This window comes from Salvelinus alpinus, chromosome 31 (genome assembly GCF_045679555.1).
Source record: "Salvelinus alpinus chromosome 31, SLU_Salpinus.1, whole genome shotgun sequence".
In the NCBI taxonomy this organism is placed as follows: Eukaryota; Metazoa; Chordata; class Actinopteri; order Salmoniformes; family Salmonidae; genus Salvelinus; species Salvelinus alpinus.
In genome coordinates this window covers 10,399,825-10,409,660 of record NC_092116.1, presented here as the reverse complement: position 1 = coordinate 10,409,660, position 9,836 = coordinate 10,399,825, and the positions used below count along the sequence as shown (strand labels likewise).

Here is a 9,836-nt window from a genome sequence, read left to right as displayed (position 1 = left end):
CTCCACTGATAGAAGGCTCTCTCCATAGAACATTGCTCCAGAGCTTGTATGCTGCAGTTGCTTGACTGGTTCCCCTACTGACGTCAAATTCCATTGTTTCAGAACGTCAAACATCCAGAACTTTCAAAAGTACTTCACAAACCGTTTGTTTAAAATTAATATTGTTACTTTTTTTTTGCGATAATATGTTCATAAATAGACTGGAAAACAATAATATGGTACCAAGTGAAGGGTTTCCTTCTCCGTGACCCCTTGTTTCATATACACCCTTTAACACCACTGATGAGTTTGTGGTTTGAACTCAAACAAATGCTTACACACCGAGACACACACGCACATTATAATAATGTTGCATCTATTATAAAGCATGTAAAGATACACATTCTATCAAATCTTTAAAGAAAATGTGTATGTGTTTTACGAAAGGATAAAAGGAACATTTAATTTTTTTATAGTGTTCTGAATATTTATTCATAAACAGAAGAATGTGCTTTAAAAAATTGTATTACAGATAGGTTTACCATAGATTGCAGACAAAATGTCCTAAATGTAGAATAAAGGTTGTTTTCTTTATATCATGGGAAAAAGTGTATGTTAAGCACTACTTTGGTTTTGGGGGATTTATTTTGTTATGAAGGACAGTAAACACATGAGCAAAGCAAACTAGCAGTTTATTTACTATCTGTAAACTCAACCACAAAGTAATATCATGAAGGACAACTCTACAGATACAGACACCATGTACAACCAATTTGAAAGAAGAAGAAGATCACACGGGTCAAGTAACTTAAAAATGTAAGGTCAAACACAAGGTATGTGAGTATAGCTAAATATATATTCTAGAATATAGGCAGATAGCCTATATTTTGCCTTCACCTCACTTGCTCACATTGTATATAGACTTATTTTTCTACTGTATTATTGACTGTATGTTAGTTTTACTCCATGTGTAACTCTGTGTTGTTGTATGTGTCGAACTGCTTTGCTTTATCTTGGCCAGGTCGCAATTGTAAATGAGAACTTGTTCTCAACTTGCCTACCTGGTTAAATAAAGGTGAAATAAATAAAAACACAAGGGGCCTAGAGCACCAAGACATACGTACTGTATGATCTACACACACCTTATAAAGTGCAAAACTAATGAAGCCACTGATGATAAGTGAATACCAGAAAACCAATGGTGGTGATGAGATAAAGGCAAAAGTAAGCCTGGTCAATTTGTCGGCCCACTCTCTCCCAGTACCCAGGCTTTTTCTTGTCACATCTCACGCTAGCAAAAAACCATTTCTGCCGTATGTTCCGCACCTCTAGGATCCGCTGCAGTAGGCGGGGGTTGCTCAGCCAGTCTCCATTTAGTTCCTTGTTTGGAATGTCCTCAACCTTCACCAGGCTGATCTCAGCATCTCTCTGAGACTCTAGGAAGAAAATGGGAGGTTTTGTAGCAAGTATTAGAAGCATAAGGAAAGATCTTGAGTATCATGAACAATCCCCTTCCTCCCCTCCTAGAATCAACGTGGCGTTTACCCAAGAATGAACACTCTTATGAGGATGACAAAAGAACGAGAGATTTCACCTCTTTGGCAGTCGGTCTCTTCCGGAGTCACCCCACAGGTCTTAGAAGAGGTCTGGATGTCGTGATCAACCCTGCTGTCCATATCAATCAGGAAGCTCACCAGCATGGTCTCCAGGAGACTGAGGCCCGTGAGGGCAAAGATTACGATGCAGTAAAGAGCTGGAGATGGAGGGCAAATGACGTGAAGAGGAGATGAAGACTTCACATTGTACATTTCCTATCCTTAATAACAAAAGTGCATGTTTAATGTGGGCTTGTGTTTAACAGTGTTACATGATACTGTGCACAGCGGGCTTATGTTATCATAAACTGATAGAGATGTGTTCCTATAATGACGTAACTGCTTGACATGTTCTTTTTATCAACCAAATGTCAACTGTGGCCCCAGATGACCAGACTTGACCATTTACGGTACAAAATAACATGAAGTGCTAACAGCTTAGCCATAATCAAAAAGTTAATTAGAAAACATTAGCCTTGCAAAACTGTTTTAGCTTAGCTAGCATCTATTTGTCACTGTCCACTGTTGTGCTATCACAGACTGGAACATGTTCCGGGATTCTTCCGATGGCATTGAGGAGTACACCACATCAGTCACTGGCTTTATCAATAAGTGCATCGAGGACGTCGTCCCCACAGTGACTGTACATACATACCCCAACCAGAAGCCATGGATTACAGGCAACATTCGCACTGAGCTAAAGGCTAGAGCTGCCACTTTCAAGGTGCGGGACTCTAACCCGGAAGCTTATAAGAAATACTGCTATGCCCTCTGACGAACCATCAAACAGGCAAAGCGTCAATACAGGGCTAAGACTGAATCGTACTACACCGGCTCCGACGCTCGTCTTATGTGGCAGGGCTTGCAAACTATTACAGACTACAAAGGGAAGCACAGCCGCGAGCTGCCCAGTGACATGAGCCTACCAGACGAGCTAAATCACTTCTATGCTCGCTTTGAGGCAAGCAACACTGGGGCATGCATGAGAGCATCAGCTGTTCCGGACGACTGTGTGATCACGCTCTCCGTAGCCGACGTGAGTGAGACCTTTAAACAGGTCAACATTCACAAGGCCGCAGGGCCAGACGGATTACAGGGACGTATGCTCCGGGCTGTGCTGACCAACTGGCAAGTGTCTTCACTGACATTTTCAACATGTCCCTGATTGAGTCTGTAATACCAACATGTTTCACGCAGACCACCATAGTCCCTGTGCCCAAGAACATGAAGGCAACCTGATTAAATGATTACAGACCCGTAGCACTCACGTCCATAGCTATGAAGTGCTTTGATAGGCTGGCAATGGCTCACATCAACACCATTATCCCAGAAACCCTAGACCCACTCCAATTTGCATACCGCCCAAACAGATTATGCAATCTCTATTGCACTCCACACTGCCCTGTCCCACCTGGACAAAAGGAACACCTATGTGAGAATGCTATTCATTGACTACAGCTCAGTGTTCAACACCATAGTACCCTCAAAGCTCATCACTAAGCTAAGGATCCTGGGACTAAACACTTCACTTCACTGCATGGCCAGGCACGACTCCAACACCATCATTAAGTTTGCAGACGACACAACAGTGGTAGGCCTGATCACCAACAACGACGAGACAGCCTATAGGGAGAAGGTCAGAGACTTGGCCGGATGGTGCCAGAATAACAACCTATCCCTCAACGTAACCAAGACTAAGGAGATGATTGTGGACTACAGGAAAAGGAGGACCGAGCACGCCCCCATTTCATTGATGGGGCTGTAGTGGAGCAGGTTGAGAGCTTCAAGTTCCTTGGTGTCCACATCACCAACAAACTAGAACGGTCCAAACACACCAAGACAGTCGTGAATAGGGTACGACAAAGCCTATTTCCCCTCAGAAAACTAAAAAGGTTTGGCATGGGTCCTCAGATCCTCAAAAGGTTCTACAGCTGCAACATCAAGAGCATCTTGACTGGTTGCATCACTGCCTGGTACAGCAATTGCTCGGCCTCTGACCGCAAGGCACTACAGAGGGTAGTGCATACGGCCCAGTACATCACTGGGGATAAGCTTCCTGCCATCCTGGACCTCTACACCAGGCGGTGTCAGAGGAAGACCCTAAAAATAGTCAAAGACCCCAGCCACCCCAGTCATAGACTGTTCTCTCTACTACCGCATGGCAAGCGGTCCCGGAGTGTTAAGTCTAGGACAAAATGGCTTCTCAACAGTTTTTACCCCCAAGCCATAAGACTCCTGAACAGGTAACCAAATGGCTACCGGACTATTTGCATTGTGTGCCCCCCCCCCCCCCCCCCACCCCTCTTTTACGCTGCTGCTACTCTGTTTATCATATATGCATAGTCACTTTAACTATACATTCATGTACATACTACCTCAATTGGCCAGACCAACCAGTGCCCCCGCACATTGGCTAACCGAGTCATCTGCATTGTGTCCCGCCACCCACCACCCGCCAACCCCTCTTTTACGCTACTGCTACTCTCTGTTTATCATATATGCATAGTCACTTTAACTATATCTACATGTACATACTACCTCAGTCAGCCCGACTAACCGGTGTCTGTATGTAGCCTCGCTACTTTTATAGCCTCACTACTGTATACAGCCTTGCTACTGTCTTTTTACTGTTGTTTTTATTTCTTTACTTACCTATTGTTCACCTAATACCTTTTTTGCGCTGTTGGTTAGAGCCTGTAAGTAAGCATTTCCCTGTAAGGTCTACATCTGTTGTATTCACGCACGTGACAAATAAACTTTGATTTGATTTGGAGAGGTAGATATGGATTGAGATTTGACATGGTATGATTGGTAGTTAATATTATTACCTATGAGTGGCAGGTCATCTGCTGTTGAAGGCAGGATGTCATTGAGAATCAGCAGTAAGACAGAGATGGACAAGAGTATGGTCACTTTGTAGCCCAGCTTTTCCCCCTTGGCCTCATCAATGAAAAAGGAGGCCAAGTCCAGGATGAGGAAAAATAAGAGTGGTAGTAGGAGGTTGATCACATATAAAAGGGGTCTTCTTCGTATGCTGATCTGTGAGGGAAATAGTAACTTACTGGACTTAACATTGTTTTTTGAGAATGATCAAATACCATGAGAGAACACATTCCTGTTCAAGTTCTTGCTCTCTCTGATTTGCATACCTTGTAGACCAGCTTGTCCCAAACAATGTTGTTGTCGTAGATGAGCTTTTCCATGGACAACCTAATGCCCAGGAAGTCCCATTCCCCCAATGTAACCATGACCTTCTCGGAAAATTGGCTCATGATAATGCTGTTGGAGAAGGGCCCCAACTTTATACCTATCAGTAAAAAGATGAAAGAAAATCTATTATACCTCGTGTGTGTGTGTGTGTGCGTGTGTGCGTGCGTGCGTGTGCGTGTGCGTGCGTGTACCTTTAAGCATAAAGGAAATAAAGGTAATGCTGCAGTTCTGGGTGTCAAAGGGGAACTTAAATAGATTCATCTTGCAGGTGGTGGTCAACCGGCGGCTTTCTGTCACATAGGCCATGCCAGAGTGGGCCACCTCTGTGTAGGGGCTCAATGTGATACTGCCTGTATCAGAAATGCTGAGGGTGCAGACAACAGTGTATCAGTATTCAGCTACAGTTAGAGTTGACTTATTTTAAAGAGACATACTGTCATTAAATAATGATTTCTTTGCTAACATTACATCATGGAGCAACAGATTTAGTTTAACTTCACCTGGCATTAGATGTCAGACTGCAGGTCAGGCCCATTGTGTTTTTCATTAAAAGCAAACAAGGCGTCGCTCCCCCTAGCTGAGTAAACCCAACTCTGTCCATATGCAGTATACATCTCTATGGAGTTGAGTTGCGATGGGTGTCGGCGGAGTGTACCACCGGCTACATTGAGTTGCTATCAGTCGATACTGTGGTCCTTTCTTTGTTTGCTGAAATCCATACTTTTTAATATAACTCATCAAATACAACCATCTTTCTCCTTTCTGTTGCTCTAAGATGGCGACGCAGTGCAAATGCCCATGTGCAATCAATTGAATCTCAGCCTACGATTAAAGTTTAATGAAAAATGATGGATTTCAGCAAACAAAGAAAGGACCACAGTTACACAGGACAAACATAGGTACACAGTAAGGGTTTAACAATTGACATTTTTACAAGTATCGTCTGATAGCGACTCGATGTAGTCATAGGACACTCCAGATATGTATGGACTGAAATGACAATGAGACATATTTACTGTTTTTAAGATGCTTATGAAGAGAGCAGATTCCAGTAGGAAACACATCCGTTCTAATTACTAGGAGTGAAAACAGCCTTTTCATAAAAGTACCTGTAATCTATGGTATATCTTGTCCCTGAAACAGTGTGCTAAACACACACAGAAAAATGGGGTTCTCACACCCAATGCTAATGCCCATTGTTAAGGATGTTTTGGATGTGTTATTGAACCTCTTGTCAAACATGCACCATCATCGACATTGACATTCACTAGAGTACTCTACACTTCGATTACTTTTTACATCATGGCATTGTAAGCATGTGCAAATGATTTCAATCATTTCAACATCCCTATGATGAAGGCATTGTAAGCATGTGCAAATGATTTCAATCATTTCAACATCCCTATGATGAATGGTACTCACTCCTCTAAGATCATTACATCTGGTATCCACAGCATGTCTCTGGGAACTGCTACGCTCTCAATCCCACACCAGTCATTGGGTTCCCACGATATCAGTTCATTCTCCCAGCCCTGTAAAAAGACATGGGAGTGAAGAGGCTCATGGGTGAATAAAACCACAATCTATTTTTGAGTCATTACAGACCAAGGTCAAAACTAAACCTATGTGTTTTTATTAAAACATGATAGAACACTGCAGTGAATGGATGGTGTTATTGGTCAAGAGTGTAATTGAGTCATGAGGAACCAATGACATTCATATCGATGATGAATGGTTCTTGTGTCTGATTAGGCAGGTTGAGTATTCACTATCAAATATGAGGAGAGCAAGAGGTCAAATGAGATGAAGACATTCACAGCCTTTTAGAGATGGATTGACGTTATATCAATATAATCTATAGTTACTGGGCAATTCCATGGAAAGGAATTATGCTGAGGCTCATATTTTTCGCTTTAAAATCTATTCCAAACAAAAACCAATGATCGCAAAGTTAAACAAACCATACAACTCTATGTTAAAAGTAGTCCTTGTGCAATCCCCCCCCCAAAAATAAAAATAATCGAATGTGTCATCCAGACAGACACTCAAAGTAGATCGCTGTCCATGGTGCTGAAGTTGCAACATGTCTATGCAGCTGCATGCCTATTGAATCGATGATAGGCTTTCTATGGTGCCAGGGCTTTGCTTTATCTAATGGATAAATGTTGGATAAATGTTGAAATGTTGTCGCAATTTTCTCAGGTTAAGCCTAACATTTCAAGAAGCTATACACTGTGTCACAATGCTGCATTTTTAGACCGCTGGCTGATGGCAATAATGGATTTAGTTTTTGAGTAATTAAAGTTGGGAATTCAAACATTGCAGATTATTATTATTTTGTATCGAACATTAATTTGACAATCAGCTACCAATGGATTTGGTAGCTGTCCTGTATAGGCTATCTGAACCTGCATTACATGAGCCGTCCTCGCGCTTTCTCCCAGCTTGGATAAAAAGTTGTTGTTTGTAAAAACCAGTCTATTACTGCCAAATAATACAGTCAGTCCACCCTCAAAACACTAGCTTACTAGAGATTGTTTCATTATGCAGTGTACTATCAATAGCTACAGTATATACTGTCTTTAGCTGCTATTTATACATTTTTTTCTGAAATCCTCCTTTTTTTGTGTGCAAATTTGTGTCCACGGCTTGTAGGGTCTGAGTTGCGGGCCAGCCTGTTTTCTATACTGTGTATTGCCAACCCATACAGTCTTTCCACATACATTTTGCATTGTATGTCCGTTGCACTGCAAACAATTGAAATATAGTCTTGATTCTTGAATGATGCATGCCAAGATATAGCAGAGACAAGAGACTGTTAATATTGCAACCACACAACTCAAACACCTGTTTAAAAAAAAAACTGGATTAAATGTACTTACCATTGAGATCATCACATGGGAGGTGAAGGTTTGGGACTTCTCATTCTGCAAACAATCCGAAATGAAAGGATGTCACAGAGACAACACTGGATGGAGTGTGTGGTAGTGCATGCAGTACATATTGTGTATTTACTTACACAGATATCATTCAGTGCACTGTATTACAAAGTGCTGAAATCAGTTTAGTACTAGTCACTTTAACATACAGGACAACCAGTTAAATGTAACTAAATGTAATCAAAAATGTAATCCATGGAATCCCCAAAAGTAATAATTTATCATGAGAGAGCTATAAACAATAACTAGTAATGCTGCATACTCGAAGAAAGGTTACAATCTCACCTTTCTGGTAAAAATAGTTATACATTGCTGAGGTGTAGCCACTTTTGAGGACACAAGCTCAAGTACACAGTACAAATATGATAAAAATGTGAAATATTTTATATGATGTATTTCCTATTCAACAAAACTGTATGAATAAGGCTCAAAATGACATATGCTTTCTAAATATAGTGTGATAAAATTACAAAAGGGCTAACTATAAGATTTCACCTTCCTTATAACTGTAAAATACATATTTGTATATTTAGTGTTAGAGAAAATGTGCATATTTTCTAAAGGTCTCTTGATCAAAACGTTTGCCCCCATCGCTGTGAATGTCTCACAGAGCTCTATCTTGGCTTCCTGAACTCATTAGGAACTCGCCTTTCATCTCAAATATATTGTCCATGACAAGCAGAAAGTGTTTTTTTGTTTAAAATCTGTGAATTGTTTTAAATGAATGACTATAAATTGATCACCAAATGTGCTACAGTGATGAAACCACTCTCTTCTGCTGCGCTACGATGTAAGGATTGCAGGCATGTGCTTTGTCAGTGGCTGTGACACGAGGTTCGGCTAGGAGTTGATGGACAGTCGGAAGAGCGAATTAAATGGTAGGAGGGACATCCCAGCTTCAAGTGGTTTCAGATTTCACATCCTACTTCACACAGGCAAAAATTATATAGATCCAGGGCTCCCGCTCAATGCAAGCCATTTTCGGTCTACGTTGTCCACAGATCGTTTTATAAGCAAAAATGTCGGTCTGAACTGGTACCAGAACCATGCAGGTCCCCTAAACAGGGGACCTTAGATGTTTATTAACATACAGGACAAAGGATGCATGAATGTATCAGTCAGTGATCAATCCACAAGGAATATCAAACAACAGACAGTATTGAAAGTTCGATCTGAATCTGTAAACTACAGGGAGCTAAAAACACTTACCACATCCAAAATACCATATAGATAAGTGTCCACCATAACCGGCGTAGGTGTTGTCCAGTTCCACACCGGCCGCACATTTGATAAACTCTCACTTTTCTGTGACAGACCCAGGTGATCTAGAAGACGATGATAGGAACAATTGCTCATACTTGAGACGCCACCTGCTAAGGAGATGAGGTCCCATATTAGACATTATGCTGGTACCATAATAATGGCAAACAGGACAGGTTAACTTCCTCTCATCAACCAAGTGTAGACTGTGCAACTCACGACTGTGCAAGGCATTAGCTCTGGGAGCTAACGTATGTCTACAGGTCTCAAGCAAGGTTACTCATCATGCGGAAAATGGCTAATTGTACCACCTTGAGAACTCACCCATCAGAGCCAGTGAATACAGAAGCCACAGAGCGATCATCATTGCTGTGTGTGCAGGCTCACAGAGTGGTGTCCAAGTGGCAGGGCTGCGTTTTTTATTTGTGTGTGAGTGTATTGCTAGTGCGCATGACTCAGTCAACACCATCATTTTTCATTACTTTTGTCAGGGGAACAGAGTAATAAAACAATATCCATTCTGGTTAAAATGTGTAGTTCCGCCTATTGCCTAGGGGTAAAGCTCCAGTACTGAACGACAAAGATTGGATTCAGTGGACTGATGGTGAGTGTCTGCTCCTAACCTAGAGCTGAGATGAGCAGCTTGTGGTCAGTAGCCTCATCTCACCTCATGTTTAACACCACTGCGTTTGTGGTTTGATATAAAAGAGAGAAGAATATGTGCTTTAGAAAATTGTATTACAGAGAAGTTTACTAACCCATAGATTGCAGACAAACTGTCCTAAATGTATAATAAAGGTTGTTTTCTTTATATCACAGGAAAAAGTATATGTTAAGCACTACTTGGGTCAAA

The 9,836-nt window shown here is 41.5% G+C and overlaps 1 protein-coding gene across 1 annotated transcript; it reads right to left on the bottom strand.

The window, feature by feature from the left end:
- Positions 1–654: 654 nt before the first annotated feature.
- LOC139561262 (5-hydroxytryptamine receptor 3A-like) lies at positions 655–9,088 on the bottom strand. The gene is made up of 8 exons (XM_071378247.1): positions 8,933–9,088; positions 7,667–7,711; positions 6,207–6,316; positions 4,976–5,148; positions 4,724–4,881; positions 4,403–4,613; positions 1,574–1,732; positions 655–1,415 (listed from the first exon to the last, which is right to left on the bottom strand). The coding sequence occupies exons 1-8, from the start codon at positions 9,077–9,079 to the stop codon at positions 1,138–1,140; spliced, it is 1,281 nt and encodes a 426-aa protein (XP_071234348.1). The 5' UTR covers positions 9,080–9,088; the 3' UTR covers positions 655–1,137.
- Positions 9,089–9,836: the final 748 nt, after the last annotated feature.

Bases quoted from the DNA above. Each gene is read 5' to 3' on its own strand.
- LOC139561262 (XM_071378247.1), bottom strand. From the start codon at position 9,079: ATGAGCAATTGTTCCTATCATCGTCTTCTAGATCACCTGGGTCTGTCA. The intron at 6,317-7,666 runs GTAAGTACATTT...GTCTTTTTACAG, and splicing joins CCCATGTGATGATCTCAATG to GGCTGGGAGAATGAACTGAT. The intron at 4,614-4,723 runs GTATGCAAATCA...TTTCCCTCACAG, and splicing joins GGGACAAGCTGGTCTACAAG to ATCAGCATACGAAGAAGACC.